The sequence below is a fragment of the Oryctolagus cuniculus genome, chromosome 5, assembly GCF_964237555.1.
Source record: "Oryctolagus cuniculus chromosome 5, mOryCun1.1, whole genome shotgun sequence".
In the NCBI taxonomy this organism is placed as follows: domain Eukaryota; kingdom Metazoa; phylum Chordata; class Mammalia; order Lagomorpha; family Leporidae; genus Oryctolagus; species Oryctolagus cuniculus.
In genome coordinates, this window is record NC_091436.1 from 120,700,937 (window position 1) to 120,720,357 (window position 19,421).

The 19,421-nt window shown below is 38.4% G+C and overlaps 1 protein-coding gene across 1 annotated transcript; it reads left to right on the forward strand.

The window, feature by feature from the left end:
- Positions 1-310: 310 nt before the first annotated feature.
- Positions 311-18,594, forward strand: LOC100349664 (cytochrome P450 2K6). The gene is made up of 9 exons (XM_008263032.4): positions 311-496; positions 2,338-2,500; positions 5,828-5,977; positions 7,452-7,612; positions 9,529-9,702; positions 10,281-10,422; positions 10,780-10,964; positions 13,125-13,266; positions 18,022-18,594. Exons 1-9 carry the CDS (start codon positions 311-313, stop codon positions 18,207-18,209), a joined length of 1,491 nt encoding a protein of 496 aa, XP_008261254.3. The 3' UTR covers positions 18,210-18,594.
- Positions 18,595-19,421: the final 827 nt, after the last annotated feature.

Sequence of the window (19,421 nt, forward strand, 5' to 3'; positions counted from 1 at the left end):
AAGGATCAAATATGTTGTATTATTTCTCTGCAATTTTAAAACTAATCCCTATTTTACATGAAAAACAATCCTTCCAGCCTTTCTTGTATAAAACAGATTAAACTGGGAAGTGAAAAGGGAGAAAAAGAAGAGCTCCAAAAAGGCAAACATACAGTGCAGGGTTTAACTAATTTTTATTACAAAAAAGATGGGACTATAGAGTAAAGGAAACTTCACTAGCACCATCTTCATATCTTTGATTAGCATTGGAAGCTTCTAGCTTTGCAATCACAAATATCTCTATTTTAATAGTTATTTCAGCTTAAAGATAATGAGTGAGCTTCATTCTTCTCTCATCCTTCCAATTATGGGTCTAATTCTTACTCTGATTTTAAACATTAAAATCTTCATGGCAAAATCTTCCAAGCTACGTTCTCCTCCAGGACCCAGACCTTTGCCGATGGTTGGAAATCTGCTTCTCCTCAATCTGAAGAGGCCCTATCAATCCATGCTGGAGGTAACAAATGATGATTCGTGAAATATATATTTATAATTTACAAGATAATTGTTGCCCACAGAGATTGATTAATGTACATGTACTAACAACTGGCTCATAGATATATTACAAGGTAATTAGATAGTATTCAAAATTAATACACTTTATAAATTGAATATTTAATTGATTTTAAATTTGCATATTAGAAAATAGAATCATATTACTTAAAGTGGTATTTTTATCCTGTAATATTTGTAACCTATAGCCTTTCTCTTAAACATTTTGATCTATTTTTTTTATGTACATTACTACAAAGGAACTGAATAGTGATAATAGTCTAGCTGTAGAGATTTTAGTCCCAGATGCTCAGTTTCCAATCCAGCTGCCTGCTAATTCTACTGGGAAAGCAGAAGGTGGGATACCCAGGAGAAGCTCCTGGCTGCTGGCTTCAGCCTAGCCCAGCCCTGGCTGTTGCAGCCATTTGCTGAACCAGTGGATGAAAGACCTCTCTCTCCCTCTCTCTCTCTTTCTCTCTCTCTCCCCCTCTCTCTGTATCTCTGCCCTTCAAATAAATAAATAAATAAATATTGGAAAAAAGACACATTACCTTCTTATTCTATTTTATAGTTCCTTCTCCTACATGCAAAGATCACATGAGAGGTTAATTCCTCAGAACAAGATTCTTTCAATAAGTCCTTCATCGATTTCCATGTGCTCCAAATTTATCTGCTTATTTACACAATATTTCTGTGCTTTGCTCATATATTAACCAATCTAATACCTTTATGACATAGTCTTTCATTTTTGTCACATTTCCATCTGCACACCATTGTCTCCACATAAAATGTTCTGTCTTTTCCTTCATCCTCCATCTACCATTTTTTCTTTAAATTTACCTCTGATTTGTTTTCTTTGCCTGATATATGCCATATCCATGGTATATAGTGGTGGTCAGCTGAGAGACTCTGCCTTAAAGCCTCAAATTCCCATACAAGTTTCACTGACCTCTACTATTAAGCCTTACTTATTATCTTCTTAAATCATTGAGTTCTTCTGTAATTTCTTATGCAATTCTAATGTTATTTTCTAAGGTCATGCTTCTTAGAGAAAGAAGCACTGGAAGTCATTATTTGATTCTCTACCTAAACCTCAGTGGGGTTAACACCAGCAAGCCATTAAACTAAGGAAGTGGATTCCTTAGTGAATGTCACCACTTAGTAGCTGTCTGACTTTTTGAAGCCATATATCAGTGCCTATACAGTGGAGATGATAACATCACCAATGTAATGTGCAATAAGGGATATAAGAGTGCTGGGAATGTTGTCAGAAAGTAAAGAATATTAGCTTTTGTTATTTGTCAATTATCAAAGAAAGTGGCATGCCTTTTGCAGTAAGAAATGTTACAGAGTAACAAAACTAACCTGGGCCTACCACAGTCGTTAGCATCCCAAAAGGAGTAGGGAATGAGGAGGGTGGTCTGGTAGTCAATATGGGAGTCAGGAAATGTTTTGTTTTTCAGAACACTGAAAAGATATGCTGGAGTCCTGGCTAGGTGTTTCCAGAGACCAAGCAAAAATGTAACAAGAAGGAAGGATCTATAGGTCAATTCTATAATGTCAGAGTACTGTTACTGTAACATTTGAAACAAAATGGAGCAAAATGGTAATGAAAGGATGACCATAATAATGGCTCCAACAAGTGTAACAACCACAGGAGTGTTCTTCCTAAACCAGCCCAAAATTCTCAGCTCATAGGATTGTAAAGCTAGCTACTGTTAAGAAATTAAATTACTTTGATGAAGGTCTAGTTCACTTTTTATTACAACATGGCATTTTAGCTGTTTCTCTTCTTATACACCAAAGCTCTCCCAGAAATACGGTTCCATTTACAGCATCCACATGGGGCCTAAGAAGGTGGTGGTGCTCTCCGGCTATGAGACACTGAAAGATGCCCTTGTTAATTATGGTGAACAATTTGGGGAACGACCTCGAGTGCCTATATTTGAAAGGCTCTTTGAAGGAAAAGGTAATTAACTCTGAACTCTGCAGTTGAAATTACTAAATCAGTTGCACTGTATTCTCTTGCATAATTTTTTCATGGTTAAGCATTTTCTTCAATATACATTAGATAATTAGTTTTTACTGAGGAAAAAATTTATAACGTGTAGCTTTGTTCTTAATTTACATAATAATTACTTCTATAAACAAATGACTATTAAAAACCTACTGTTTCAGAAGTGCAGTGTTAGATGATAGGGAAGACAAAGGGTTGGAAGCCACCACCTTAAGGAGGTCATGGCCTTATGACTGACATAGATCCTTACACTAAGCTATATTTCCTCCTGGATAAAGTTGTTACATCTTGCTAAATGAGCAGTAAAATCTCGATACTCTACTTTTATGGCATTCCGATAATTAACAATTCTGGAGATGATTTCACTTCGCATTATTTTTAAGCAAACTCATATTGGCTCCTAGCAATACCATTGGGCCATTTTATTGTGTAAACATTTTAAAAAGCATTTCCCAAACTATTATTCTCAAAAAATAATTCCAAAATTATTAGTAGACATTCTGTGAGAAAAAGCAGTAACAGTGAAGTGACTTAAGGAAATCCTGGACATCATATTGCAGGCATAGGCCTCTGTTTGGTCTCAGGTTCCATTAGCATATTAAAACCTCAGAAAAACCAGAAGTTTCTTGGCTTTATTCAACACAGTTTTCCAGAAGTAATAGTCCTTGGAGCATTGCTTTTTCCTAGACTCCCTACTGACATTTTGTGAAATCTGCTTTGAAGAAGTGCTATTCATTTAAGATCCCTGGTCTTTACTTTCCAAGATTCATCTCCCCTCCCCTTTCCAAAAATTTGGAACTATTTCTTAACTCTTGTTTCTACTCTTTTCCAAAATATCTCAAATATTACTTGCTAATTGTATGGTTATACATAAAATTGTTTTAACTTTTATCCATATCAAATATATTACTACTTTTTTCCTCGAGCAATCATTCCTTTTGGAAATCAACCAGTTTTTATTTTTTTAGGTGTCAGCTGGTTTTTTCAACTGGTCAAATTGTTCAAATGAAAATGACTGCATTTCCTTCCCTATGTCTAGTAATCCAAAACCATTCAAACAACTATAAGCATATTTACACCAACACTGCATAAACAAAAGACAAGCTGAATAATTCTGTTGCTCATTATGATAGTTCGGGGTATTTGTTAGATCACCTTAATTAACTACTTTGATGCATAGCTTAAATATATTTAAGGTCTTGGTGCCAATTTTTAAGAGAAGCTACATCCTTCACGGTGTTAAACTAACATTCTCCACATGTACATGAGCACTATATTTGTTGAAAGATACCATCATTTTCATGGGCCATTAATATTCTACTTCTGCTATAAATTATAAATTAAATATAAATGAGATAGTTTGAAGAGCCACATATTTAACAGGGATACATGTTATGTAATACAGGGTCCTTGGACAGAACAACATCAGATGAGTGTTAATATAAGAATCTATGGGAGTAAAGTCTTACTCTTCACTGGCAATCTTTCAAAGGAATGCCTAAGCTGACATTAGATGGCAACTGCCTCTCTGGAGATACTTATTGCTTTCTCTTGGATTTTTTGTTGAGGTTAGCAAGGATGATACTGCTCCATTTCTAATACCTAGGATGCCTTGGTCTTTCCTAGTTTCCTACTTCTGTTTATCAAAAAAAAAAAAAAAACAAACTTAGAAATTTCTCTCATGTCTCCCACACTTCTACAGAAAAATTAGGAAAAATGCAAATGGAGGCAGGGCTACAACTAGTAAATTAGTAAATGAGACACAAATAAAAATGCCACTATCACCACAAACCCCATCATGGAAAGACATAGACAACCTTAGCAACCCTCTCTTGCCTATTTTTCTATAAAGTGTTATCATACGCTGCAGGTATTCTAAGAAACGTTCTTTGACCATTATTCCCTTTAGCTCTGCACAAATGCATGTATCTGTTCATTCAATAAATATATAGCTCATAAAATGAACTCTGATGTGCTACAACAATATGTGTAGAAATTGCTATGTGTAGGCGCCGGCACTATGGCATAGCTGGTAAAGCTGCTGCCTGCAGTGTCAGCATCCCATACGGGCTCCAGTTTGAGTCCCAGCTGCTCTACTTCCAATCCAGCTCTCTGCTATGGCCTGGGAAAACAGTACAAGATGGCCCAAGTCCATAGGCCCATGCGCCCACGTGGGAGACCCAGAGGAAGCTCCTGGCTCCTGGCTTCAGATCGGCGCAGCTCCAGCTGTTGCAGCCAATTGGGAGTGAACAAGCAGATGGAAGACCTCTTTCTTTCTCTCAGCCTTTCCTTCTTTCTCTGCATAACTCTGACTTCCAAAGAAATAAATAAATCCTTAAAAAAATACAGGTTTTAAAAAAAATAGTATGTGTAGCATACTTTTTTTTATGTATACTGAACTATAGCCCCAGAAATTATTCATTTCTAATTTTTTACTTGGATAGTCTTGGATTTACTAGACTGACTTGCAAAAGAAATTTCTTTACCACTGTTCATGAACTCCTTAATTGTACCTAGCATTATACAAGTAAACAATAGATTAATAATAATTTCATATTGAATTTATGAAGGAGACATAATTAAAATCTTTCAACTGGCAAATCCTCTTGCCAAAGGTAATAGACAAAGAAAACACTTTGACTATCAAGTAGGCATTAAAACCAAATAACGTGCATCATAATCTGCTAAAAGATTACAAAAACAGAAAGAAATCTCACCTTTTTAAATGGGTAAGCGGTGCAACCCATTACATGCATGTTCTCAAGATAAATAATACCTAGTCTTTGAGAGGACTTGACAACATTTTAATTGCACAAAGTATACCCTAGATTCACCTGGCAATTGGGGTGACCATCTGTGTTAACTGGCTTCATAAAAAGAAAAAAATAAATTTACTATGTTGGTGAGAAAAATTAGTCTTGCAATTTGGAGCATGAATCCAAGACACCTGTTAACCTGAAGTTACACGGAAACAGAGATAAAGACCCTGATCTTTTCATTTCAGAGATGGTTCTCAGGTCCCTGAGAAAGAAATCCCTGGATCTTAAAGCTGACAAAAGGACTCTAGCTCTCAAATGGAGTTATGCTCATTTCTAAAAGAGCAGAAAGTATTGAACAAAGTTTTTCTGAAGTATAATGCTGACGAAAAGGGAGGAAAGAAAGAAGTTCCTTCCCTTAGTTTTAAGAGGGAGAATTAACTTTATTTTAAATTTGTATCTTTGAAAGTTAAATTTGAAAAGCTTGACGGTATTAATTTCAAGATGTTTTCCTCATTGTAAGGAATTGTCTTCTCTCATGGTGAAACCTGGAAAACTATGCGAAGATTCAGCTTGACCACTTTACGGAATTTTGGAATGGGCAAGCGCATAATAGAAGACACAATTATAGAGGAATGCCAGCATCTCATACAGAACTTTGAGTCTCACAGAGGTGCGTAGAATAAATAAAACCATAGCTTATCTTCATGAAAAAGAAGTCAACAAAAGGTACATTTTAATTGTCTATTTTGCTATAATTTCATATTTGTAGAAAAATTCCAAGTATATAAATATAAGTCCTAATGCTCTTCTACTCTGTTCCATGATTATTCTCCATATCAACATTTTATATTTTCTTACTCTATCTCTTTCCATCTGTGGGTGCATAGCATACAATAAGCAAGATATCCCCTTACATAACTGCAATATGATTTTCAAAAATCATAAAATTAAGATTGACATGATATTAACATCTAATTTGCAGGCCTTATGCACACTTTCCCAAAAATGCCATTGTCCTAAATTGTTATTACTATCAAAAGAAAATGTTGGATTGTGCATTGCATTCATGTGTCAGGTATCTTTTACTGCCTTTAGCCAACACAATTCCTCAGTAATTAGTATGTTTCTGATTCCTTTAAAGAATCAATTTAAACTAATTCCATATTTTTTATTAATATATGGAACAAAAAATCCAAAAATATCATTTTCATGTTGATTTTCACTCATTTCCTTATTAAACCAATATTTATTATTATTCCTCCTTAAAAGTGAGCTAGTCTGAGTACTACCTTCACTGATATAGCAATTAATATGAAGGGAAATGATCAAACATAGACATCCCTGAGATGAGTGAAGATTAGAAGCACAGGACTCTAAGATCCTTAGGCTACTTCAGCAATGCTTGTATATTTAAAAGCAGAGGCTCTTGGCGATTGGATAAATTACATATGAAAAAGTGACTATTTCTTCCCCAAGGTTAAGCTCCTAACATAAGTTAATTTCTCAGGGTTTTGTGTACACAGCATCCGTAAGTTCTCCCATTTGAAGAAAAAAAGTTATTCACCATTAGAATCCCCCTAAGCCTTCAGTCTCTGGGTTTATAGAAGGTATTGATTTTTAAGAGTGAACCTTGTAAGCCAGTCTGCTCTTCGCTTAAAAACGCATGCCTGTCCAGTGACACGTTTAATAATCTAAGTTTAATAATCTAAGTGGTGGTGCTAAGAGAAACGGGAGGCAGTGGCAAAAGAGAGTGGAATGAAGAACCACCCTCTATGAAAGTAGAACCAGTTTAATCCTCTAGATGCTTATGTAAACTCAACACAACCTATTAGGTTGAATGACATTTTTCCGGATACTATTCAGTAACACCCCGGCCCTGCACAGACACCAGAACACACACTCAAATGCCCTTCACCTGGCACATTTTTTCTTTAAGCCATATGCAGATGTTTAGCTTTTTTTGTGGCAATATTTCAAAAAATTCTGAGCATTTTTCAGATCATACCTCTCTTAAGAAGATGTGGGCATCAAAAATTCCTTTCTTCTATGAAATCCTTTCTTTGACAATCTGTCCCAATCAGTCTACAACTGGTTTCAAACTGACTAAGAGCATATCCTTAACCTCTTAATGAACTATCTTGTAGGAAAGCCCTTTGAGATCAAAACAGTAATGAATGCTTCAGTTGCTAATGTCATTGTATCGGTGCTGCTTGGAAAACGCTTTGATTACCAAGACCCTCAGTTCCTGAGACTTTTAACCTTGATTGGTGAAAATGTGAAACTCATTGGAAGTCCTAGAATTACGGTAACTGCCTCTTTCCCATTCATTTTTAGTTATTCTGAAATACATTTGATTGTTCAAGAGACCATGACAAAGTGTTTATCGCAGAATTGTCATTTCAAAAACAGTTTCTGAAACCTTCTGAGTACAAGAGCTATGACATATTTACTTAACTAACATACTTACTTGATTAATTGTACATCACAAAATTCTGTATCAAATATGATGAAGGAATTGTGAATCACTCCAATATTATATTACTTTGGTAATTATTATTTTGGCATCCTTCTTTTACCTGCACCACTAGTTAAACATGGAATGGAGTCGAGGGCAGGGGGCGGCCTGTGGCATAGCAAGTAAATCTGCTACCTGCAATGCCAGCATCTCATGTGGGCACCAGTTCATATCTCAGCTGCTCCACTTCTGAACCAGCTCTCTGCTAATGGCCTGCAGAAAGAAGTCGAAGATGGCCCAAGTCCTTGGTCCCCTGCACCCACATGGGAGACCCAGAGGAAACTCCTGGCTGCTGGTTTCAGATGGGCACAGCTCCAGCCATTGCAGCCATCTGGGGAGTGAAACAGCAGGTGGAGGACCTCTCTCTCTCGCTCTCTGCCTCTGCCTCTCTCTGGCTCTGTCTTTCAAATGGATGGATAAATTTTTTAAGTGAATTTAAAGGTCACTACTAAATACAAAAAAAGCACTAAATAAAATAAATTAACATTATTTTTATTCTGAACATTGAAGTTTATAATAGTACTCTAATCTAATTTTTTATCCTTGTGATCTATAAAGTCCCTATCTTCTAGAACCTAGAAAAAGAGCTTTATCCAATAGTTTTCATTTTGAGTAGCACTACTGACAATCAACCACATAATTTCACACTAGAATAATTAAGGCTGTTACTATAAATAATATTATAATATTTGCTCCAAGTATAGCCACTTGGGACACTGAAACAGGTAACTATACTATCTATTTTACTTATGACATCTTATATTTGTCATTTAATAAGTCATTATGGGGGGCTGGCGCTGTGTCATAGCGAGTAAAGTCGCCTCCTGCAATGTCGGCATCCCATATGGGTACCGGTTCAAGTTCCGGCTGCTCCACTTTCAAACCAGCTCTCTACTATGGCCTGGGAAAGCAGTAGATGATGGCCCAAGTGCTTGGGCCTCTGCACCCATGTGAGAGACCCAGAGGAAGCTCCTGGGTCCCCCCTTCAGATTGGCACTGCTCTGGCCATTGTGGCCACCTGGGGAGTGAACCAGCAAATGGAAGACCTCTCTCTTTCTCTCTGTAACTCGGCCTTCAAATAAATAAGTAATTTTTAAGTCATTTTGGAGGTAATTAAACCTGTTAAAACTATGACAATGTTTATAGACCTTGTCTCCTCAAAAATGAAAATAATACTGAAATTCAAAATTTAACAAACGATACCATTATTTCCCAAATTCCTTTAGGGTCAATGACTGTTAGATTAAGTAGTATTTCTCAACAGTACACATAGATAGCAACTGTGCTATAAGGTTTAACATTATTGTTATCCCACAGCAAACATTGGTAGAAACTTGTACTATGTAGAATTGTCAATGGGTTGTTTGTTTATCTAGAATCACTAGGAATTTTGCAAGAAAAAAAACAGGTTTATAACTCTGACCATGAAGCGAATATTATCTTCATGCCCCATCTAAGCTCTAAGTAGATCTACTGCAACAGACATAATAAACAAAATACTCTGGGTACATAGAACTCGTACACCATACCAATATTCATTGTAAATTACTTAATTCTGATGAAGGAGGAAAATCTCATTGTCTAGTTCAGTCTGCTTCTATTGGTTGAGGTGAAATTCAAGGTATTATTTCTATGATGCTTTTCTGAATAATGTAATTTTCCTTATCACAAGAAGTACATATGTAGTATATTTTTCTTTCTTTCAGCTTTTCAATATGTTTCCTGTTTTGGGATTTCTCTTAAAAAGTCATAAGACAGTCCTCAGGAACCGAGATGAATTATTTTCTTTTATAAGGATGACCTTCCTAGATCGTCGTCATAAATTTGACAAAAGTGATCCAAGAAGTTTCATTGATGCTTTTTTGGTCAGACAGCAGGAGGTAACGGTATTCTTTTCAGAGGTTCCTCTATTGTTTATTATTTAGTTTTACTGGTATTTAAAAAAAATTCCTTTTGAAGAGGAAAGATTACTAGATTCAAAGTAATAATAAATTCATATTTCTGAATAATATTCATTAGTTTGCATTATCAAATATTTTCTATAATTTTCATATCACTGAGAAAAACAACATATAGAAGATCTAACATAAGTTAATTTTTTAGAACTAGTATTCTTTTTTACAATTTTAAGAAGTGTATTTCATTTAGTAAGTAAGAAAAATATTTTAATTAAAACTTTTGAAAAGAAATGGTTCTGGGAATATTCTGGTCACTCAAAAAAATTTAAAACTAATTCTCAACTTTCCTAAATGATAGTCTTTCATTTTTAGAATCATATATCATTATTTGCAACTAGAATATGTTTTATCCTAAATTTCTTCACATTCTCATCAAAAAATATTCCATTCCATTATGGAATGATTGCAACACTTTGCTTTTTAAATTCACAATAAGTTATTTATTATGATTATCCATCATAAAATTATTTCATCATTAGTTATTCTTTTTACCCTTCCAGGAGAAAGATACATCCACTGACTATTTCAGTGATGCAAACTTGGTGGCACTTGTCAGTAACCTATTTGTGGCAGGTACAGAGACCACAGCCTCCACACTGCGCTGGGCGATTCTGCTCATGGTGCGATATCCTGACGTCCAGAGTAAGTCTCCTAAGATTCAGAGCATTACCTGAAAGAAAGGAACCAGCAGTCTTTTGGACTGGACATTTTAGAATTCTACAGTCTCCCAGGGCATCTGTAATTTGTACCTATAAGGAGAGTTCATATCTTTAGTTTCCTTTCGGTATTAGAGAGTAGATTCTGCTCTGAAAGCATCTTGGGGTGGTCCAAACACATGATGGCATGCGTATCCCCAGAGAAGCCTCACGGATAGGGACAGAATGGAGGAAGCAGCGCAGGCAGAGGATGAGCCAAAACTGGGAGAACACTTGGGAAGTGGGGAAGACTGTGCTAACCACTTCCAGCTGACTCTGCTCCCTCTAATTCCATTTTATCCAGAAAAGGTCTATGATGAGATCACCAAGGTCGTGGGATCAGCCCAGCCTCGAATCGCACACCGAACGCAAATGCCATACACAGATGCTGTTGTTCACGAAGTACAGAGGTTTGCTGACATTCTGCCCACAGGCGTGCCCCGTGCAACAACCACAAATGTTACCTTTAAAAATTATCATATTCCCAAGGTAAGGGATGAAGAAGGGGAAGTGAAGGTAGGAGACGTCAGATGCTCATAGTCGCAGAAGCCCTGGGATGAACTGTCAAGATAGTCCTGGGCTGCCTTCCCTTTCTCTCTCCTCTGCTTCTTCCTTCTCCTTTTCAAAATTCTCTGCTTCCCTCTCAACCATTCAACAGAAAGTAACTGGCTGTCTATGTGTGAATGCCTATGTAATAGGTGATAATTATTCTGTAAAATTTTACAAGGTAGTATTATTTTTAATTAAAAGCCTGGAGTTCTGAGAGTTTAAGCACTTCCTGGGAATCAAGTTTGTCCTGCAGGAAGCCAGGTGAGGTGCACCACCCTTCACTGCATGGGCCTCTTTCCAGCGGTATCTCTGTCTTCATTTCCATCCTCACACAGAAACATGTTCATGCCCTCTGCTTCCCCACATTGAGACATCTGGATGTGTGCCTCTGATTTCCACTGGAAATTGAACAACCAAATTGCCTGAAACTAACAAGAGGGTAGGAACCAGCTTAAAGTCATGCTATATTCACAGCACTAATTATTTTCCTTCATACCTAGACTGTTCATTGCTTCTGGCCCACGTCTCAATCAGTCTACAGAACGATCAGTAACGTGGGTCCCCTCCACACAGCCACATCCTCTCCTGTGAACCTTGTGAACAAGGAGACTGCTCTCATCCTCAGAAGGTCTCCTCTCAGCACACATTAAGCACACAGTTGGGTTGAACCCATCAGAGTAAGAGTAAAATGGAATTTTTATTAGGTTCCAATCTTTCATGTGTGTGTGTAAAAAAGTCCCTCAAAGGAATAGTAATAGAAGCAGGATTTTCGTTAGTTCCAACTCCCTTGCAGTGAGGTAGGCAGAGCATTGTAACTGAAAGAGTTTTGCAGTTCAAAGAGTATCTACCTGACCACACTACAAGGTGTTAGGTCTCTCAGTTCTGTGAAATGAAAACAAGCTCAGGAGGGCATTTGGCATAGTGCTTAAAATGCTGCTTGTGACACCACATCCCGTATCAGAGTGCCTTGGTTCAAGATCTGGCTCTTGTGCTTCCAACCCAGCCTCCTGCTAGTGTGCACCTGGGAAGTGGTAGATGATGGCTCAAGTACTTGACTGAGTCTCTGCCACCCATGTAGGGAACTCAGATTGAGTTCCCGGCTCCTGGCTGCAGCCTGGCCTAGCCATAGCTTTTGTGGGTATTTCTCTCTCTCTCTCTCTCTCTCTCTCTCTCTCTCTCTCTCTCTCTCTCTCTCCCACACACACACACTCTCTGCCTTTCAAACAAAATGAAAATAAATGAGTAACTTTTTTTTCAAAAATGCAGTTTGTACATAATAGATGAATTCAGTTACAAAAGAAGAAAAGAATCTAGCATGGTTGTAATGAGGAGGAGGCCAGTCTAAGTACATATAAGTGTTCACAAACGGATGCACAGAGTTTTAGAGGAAAGCATTTTAAAGTAGTTGTTTGCTTCTTATGGCTCAAAAATTATACAGATTCACGTGGATAAAATAGCTAGCCTTGAGATAACATATACCCCAAAAATCTGCTTAAAGAGACAGCTGTGCTTAATTGAGATGAAATATTGACTATTTCCCCTAAATTAGGAGGAGGGCTTTTGTTTTCATCACTGTTTTGTTTTGTTTAGAAAGCTGTTTCAGAGTATATGGCAAACTACGGAAGCAGGGAGCTTATTTTTGAGATTTGTTTTGATGTGCTTGCCCACGATGACAGCTTCCACTATTACAGCACTGGGGGTAAAATAGAAAACCTTCGCTGACCCCGCACATCTGCCAACAACTGCACAAAGTGCCCGTGTCCCTTTCTCTAAGCCTCATAGTCCCCAGTGAAGACCATTATAACGCCCATCAAACAAATGTGGAAACTGAGGTTTAGCAGATTCAAGAACATGCCTTTATCATACAAGCATTAAGAATTGTTCCCAGGTCTAATTTCAAGCCTTATGCTTTTCAGTAGGTCGTTTCGGTTGAGCAAAGGAATGCTCCACGTTAAATCTCAATCCCTCCTGAACTTCTGCAGCTTCCTCCTCTTCCATTTCCTTCCAGAACACACTGCTTGGAAATTGTGGCACATCTTTAGACAGCCCGTCTCTTAAGAAGGTGTTTCGTCTCTGTCACTAATAACATTTTATTTCCAGGGCACTGAAGTCGTCACTTTACTGACCTCAGTACTTCGAGATCAAACACAGTGGGAAAAACCAGATGCGTTTAATCCTGAGCATTTCCTCAACTCGGAGGGGAAGTTTATCAAGAGAGAAGCTTTCATGCCTTTTTCTCTGGGTAAGGAATCTTACTTGAGAAAAGTGATTTGGAAAATCTGGGGAGATTTGGAATTGTCTTAGAGTGCTGTGGAAATCAGGACCCCAAGTTACGTTGTAGGTATTAAGATCCCCCTGCTGCTTAGTCCATACTCTTGTCTTCCCATATGGAAGAATATACCCAAGAGATATAGAAAGAAGTGAGCAGGAAAGTAGGATTTGCTCACACTGAGAGGTAGTATAATAAGAGTTTGCTCACAGTAAGAGGTAGTACACATGCAGAGATGAGTGTGGACAACTTCATGAAGGAGAATTGCCTCCACTCAGACTAAGGTCATTCTTTTTATAGGATAAGGGATGGTGCTTGGAACAGGGTCTGATTGAAGATTCAAAGGAGGCAGGGTTTGGGGTGGGGCTGAGGAAGGCGTTAGGATGTCTGGTGCATGATGGAAGGTAAGGGTCAGGTGCCTGATGAGGTGTGATTATGCTGAGTCTCCAACTAAATTGAATTGGCTCAGAGGGGAAAGGATTTGTGCAGTGCACACATCTTGCAAGTTGGCAGTCCTTAGCTCCTTGCTACTCACCAGCTACCTACATATCCATATCATTAGCACTGTGCTAAGATTTTGTTTATCGCCATGAACTAAGGCAGAATAGAAAGAGCATCAACCCAGTTCTGCCCCAATTTTAAACTGGCTGTGGGACATGAGGCATTAGGACAATATTTTCTTAGAGAATTTAGAAGATTCCTTGTGGCTGAGCAGGTGTACAGCCTTTCCTTGAGGAAAGAAAAAGCTAAGCAGAGAGACCCAGGTAACTCACCTCACCAGAAAAACTTTGGCAGAAAAACTTTGCTTTGACGTATGTAAAAACAGTGCTTTCTCACAGTATTTCTCTGGGGGGAAAGCTATGCAGTAGTGTGAATTTTGAAATCCTGAGAACTAAATGAACATGTTCCATAGTTGTCTGGATTCCTAACAGCCTGCACAAATCTGCTCCTGGCAGAGTCTTAGCAAGACTGCACCACTATCAGTTTGTCATCTTGGCTTTTCTAGTTATACAAACAGTGGCTTAGCATTCATTCCCTCCAGAAATCTGTTCAGTGATAGAGAACCCTGTCATTGGGATGCATGGGATTTCTTCACCCATGGGCTGTGAGATTCAGTTACAGAGCGCATCGATACTTCTGATTTTCACACACACACATGCAGATACATGAGAAAACGTCACATGTAATAAAAACTTCAAAAGAAAAATGCAATATCTCATCTGGAACAAGAGTTAAAAGAAATGAAAAAATATTTGCAAATATTTTACAGTGTTATTGAGCTAAATTTCTTTCAACACATCCTTGCTTTATATTGTGAAAAACAATAACACAGGGGCCGGTGCCATGGCACAGCGGGTTAATCCTCTGCCTGCAGTGCCAGCATCCCATATGGGCGCCGGTTCTAGTCCCGGCTGCTCCTCTTCCAATCCAGCTCTCTGCTGTGGCCTGGGAAAGCAGTGGAAGATGCCCAAGTCCTTGGGCCTCTGCGCCCACATGGGACACTGGGAAGAGGCACCTGGCTCTTGGCTTCCGATCGGCGTAGCTCTGGCCAATGCAGTCATTTGCAGACAGTCTTACTGTCTGTAACTCTACCTCTCAAATAAATAAATAAATAAAATCTGAAAAAAAAAAAACAATAACACAGAAAAAGCCATGGAAATGTAAACAGTAGTCCCTGGAGGGCATTTTAACTGTATCTAACTCCAAACCTCATTTTACAAGCACAGAGATGGAGCAATGATTTTATCACACAAAAAGTTTTTTCTAAACTCTTATCAGCTACTTGCTCTTGCTACTCCCAGTATTTAAAAGAATTATCTTCTCATTGACAATCCCCTTTCACCAGGAACAATTACTTCACTTTTCCTCCTGAACCCTGGTGGACACTGAATCCAAGCGCTTCCTCATTTCTCACACATCTGGGCCCAAAGGTGTCTCTGGACTGGGAGCTCAAGTCTGGATTTTTACAGGGTGACCTGTTCTACAGAATTTTTCCCAGCTTACCTTATGTGTTGATTTTTTTTGTTACAATTAAGGAAATCTAGATGTAGTAACTTTGTGTTTATCATAGACAAAGAAATGGAAATATTAAGATAGAATCATCATCAAATGGTCATCATAAAATGAATTTATGCCTCAACTATGATTGATACAATCTCTCCAAATCATCACATTCCATTAGTTGTATTTAAGGACTCTTTCCTTCATTCTCTTCTTAGCAGTTATTATTTACTGTATTAAGATAGGATTTTGCTCTCTGTCTTTAACTGGCCTCAAAGATTTCACCTAATTTTGCATATAGTATTTCTTTTTAAAATAAATGAGACCACTCTACTGTTGCCACCTATTCATACTTAAGAGTAAAATAATGATAGGTGCTTCATCTAGTTGAGTAGCTATCTTGTACTACAAAGCTGGATAAGGCTTAAATATACAGTAGATAACTGACATCTTCAGTTGCTTTGTTTAACATTGAATTAGATAACATGTTAATCATGCATTTATTCATGGGCAGATGGGATGCTGTAACTCAGAAAGCTAGATGAGGTATTCCTTCCATGGGTTCCCCCATAGCTAATGATGCTATATTATAATTCCCTATTTACTTGCTGCACTTATTGAGCACACAGTCAGGTTCTTGGGAGCTATAGTCTCCGAGCCATGCTCAATACCTGTATCTTGTTGACATGAAGCCTATGTTTGTGGACTGAATGGTTAGTTTTATGTCATGAATGTTTTAAGAGAATATCTATGGTCTTTCTGGGAGGGTGGGAGCAAGGCAGGAGGTTGGGAGGGTGGAATGTATATGTGAAATAGATGAAATTTGTTCCCTTTATAGAAATTAAAAAATTTTTTTTAAAAATCTATGACCTTTCACCCCCTAAAAACTCTGCCTTGTTACTAGGCATTGTGAAACACTGTTCCTCTAATTCTGGCATTAATCTATTTCCTAGAGTTCTTATATAAAAGAAAGTGCTAACCTGGGATACTTGTTCTATGCTGTTAAATATCCACAATTTAGTACTGAGCTTTGAAGTCTACTGTGACTCAGTACACTTGTGATTTGTGTTCAAATGCAAGACTAAAATAAGGACGAGGAAGGAAATGACACTCGACTTCCTATAATACTTTACTGGCCATAAAACCAGCAGCAGGGATGAAAAGACCTGATGAAGTCTTCTAAAGGACTGGGAACTGAAACTTCTAATAATGCTATATACTTCAGTCAAATACGCTATCTTTGCACTATTGAACAACCACAAGCTCATTAAAATGAAGCTGAAAGAATGTGTCATCCTCAATATAACATGTCTTAGGAAATAATTATGCCAGGACCAGCAATATGGCATGGCAGATTAAGCTATGACTTGCAATGCCTACAACCCGTATCACAGCACTGGTTCAAGCACCAGTTACTCTACCTCAAATCCACCTTCTTGCTAATGCGCCTAGGAAGGCAGCAAAAGGTGGTTCAACTTCTTAGGCCTCTGTCACCCACATGGGAGACCAGGATGGAGTTCCTGGCTCCTGGCTTGGGCCTGACCAAGATCTGGCTTTTGAGGCTGTATTGAGAGTGAATCAGTAGATGGAATATATCTGTGTGTGTGTGTGTGTGTGTGTGTGTCTCCCTCTGTCTGTGGTTCTGCTTTTCAACCAACTAAATGGATACATGAATAAATCTTCAAATAAATGTAAATGTAATCAGTAAGATCCCAGTTGTTTAAATAAAAATCTTCCTAGAAGGTTTCTTTTCTGCTTTCTAGATCTCTTGAAATTTTCTCAACTGATTCATGTTTTAAATGGCTACTAACAAAGACCCTCTTCTCAAAATACTTCAGCAGCTTCTCATGCTTGATTTCAGGGCCCTGTGATCTGCTCATTCCTCTGCCCAAAGCCTGAGACAACCTAACTAATGCTCTATGCTCTAGCCAGACTGAAGTTTCTTCCAGTCCTGTTTCACAACTCCTTCCACATTTTACCCAGTCTTTGCCTAGTTAACTCCTTCTCATCCTCATCTGAAAACTGAGACAAATTTCTCACACAAAGCATGAGTCCTCCCCAAACCTCAAAGCCACATTAAGTGTCTTTGCTATGTGTTACATGACACACTTGGCTTTATGTGACATAATATTTTTCACATTAAAATGTTAATGCTTAATTGCCTGTCTCTCTCATGGAGTTCATAAGATAAAGGTGGAATTTTTTTTTAATTTTTTATCTCCAGCAATTAAACTGGGAGACAGAGCCCAAGAGGCTCAGCAGACATTAAGTGACTGATCTACACATTCCAAAGTAGTAGTAATCACATATGACATGCTCTTTTTATAAAAATAGATGTATCTATTTGAAAGGCAGGGTGGGCGGGGGTGTGGGGAGAATCTTCCACACACTGGCTCACAGTACAAATGCCTGCAAAAACCAGGGCTAGACCAAGGCAAAGCCAGAAACCAGGAACTCCATCCAGGTCTCTCACAGTGGTGGTACCAAATACTTGAGTCATCATCTAATGCTTGCCAGGCCTGTGTTAGCAGGGAGCTGGATTGGAAGTGAAGTAGCTGGACTCAAATTGGCACTCCAATATGGCATGCAGGAGTCCCAAGCACTAGTCAACTTGCTGTGCTACAACACCGACTCCACAAGTAGTCTATTTTTGTCTATTCATAGGTTGTTTTTCCAGATGTTTTTGCCCATAAGCCTTATAATACTTTAACATATCCATCTCTGCAGGCCGCAGGATGTGTGCTGGGGAGTCACTAGCCAAGATGGAGCTTTTCCTTTTTTTCACCAGCCTCATGCAGAAGTTCACCTTCCAGCCACCCCCTGGAGTCTCCCATCTGAACCTGGATCTAACCCCGGATGTTGGTTTCACCCTTCGGCCAATGCCTTACAAGATATGTGCTGTGTCCCAAGACTAGGTTCTCCATGCATGTTGTAGCATCAGTTCTTAGTGTTGTCTGTGGTCCTTTCCTGAATTTTGGCAGCCACACTATTCCACCAAGAACTTCGGGATTATTTAAGCAGTTGGCCACACTCTCACAGAGGGTTCCCACATCCAATCAAATTGAGTTCTTGCGCTATTTGCTGTAGTCGAAACTTCCCTATCACTGTACAGGGTAACAAATGAAGAGAAAATTGAACAAATAGAACCTTCACTTAGTACTCTGTTTTGTCCTCCAAGACATGAAAGTAGATTGGTCCTCAAAGGCATATGAGATATCTAAATAGCACCAATCAGTAGGTGGGATTCATATGTGTAGTATTTGGTGTTTATTTGGTAGAGAGCCTCTGTGTAACATTTTGTCTTAGAACCACGGACACCATCAAAATGGCAATGAAAAAAATTCAACCCTTAAATGAGGATTACACCAACGATATAAGGCATTTGTTTTATTCTGTGAATAACCAAAAAGCAGTAGAAAATTGGTTGTGAGTACAGCAGCTGGCTGAGGTCAGAAAGTCTTCATTCTTGCTTCTGGTAAACTGGAACTCGAAGGCCCTGATGCCTGCGCTGAGTCTTTGAAGTCATGGGCATGACCAAGGAATGTTCTCAGCAGATGAAGAAAATGGTAGCTAGTCCCCTGAGGCATAAAGCATCGTTAGCCTTTATGAAGTCAAATGTACCTCCCCATCATCAACAGAAGTGCTTCTCTCTTCCTCTTGTCTGATTCCTATGAAAGGAAAGTTGTACTGGATAAAGGTAAATAGTTAAACACTTTATTTAGTCTATTGCAATAGAGAGGGATGAGACATCTACACTCACAATGTCACTGAAACAAAGGATAGAAAGGCTTTTCATTGATCCGGTCAGCTGTGAGGAGGTTTGGGGGTAATCTGATTAATACAGTGTATCCAGAATATTGAGTTGCTCCTCAATTTACAAATATATTTTTTTTGCTACCAGGGCATCTATGCTTTCTGGTTAGTATCTAATGACACTCCTACCTCCTCAGAGATCAGGCAGGAGTTAGGGGCTCTATCTTCTCTGGTGGTCACAATTCAAAGGGAGGACCACCAGGCCCTTAAGAAAGACATGCATCCATCGCAAAACTGGCAAGAATCTTTTAAAAGATTTTCATCTCATCAGGGCTGAGGTAGCATTTAAAAATGAAAATTTTTCCCGCATAAAT

Excerpts from the sequence above, each read along its gene's own strand:
- LOC100349664 (XM_008263032.4), top strand. The coding sequence starts at position 311 with ATGAGTGAGCTTCATTCTTCTCTCATCCTTCCAATTATGGGTCTAATT. Across the intron at positions 5,978-7,451 it reads GAACTTTGAGTCTCACAGAG|GAAAGCCCTTTGAGATCAAA; the intron begins GTGCGTAGAATA and ends ACTATCTTGTAG. Across the intron at positions 9,703-10,280 it reads TTTTGGTCAGACAGCAGGAG|GAGAAAGATACATCCACTGA; the intron begins GTAACGGTATTC and ends TTACCCTTCCAG.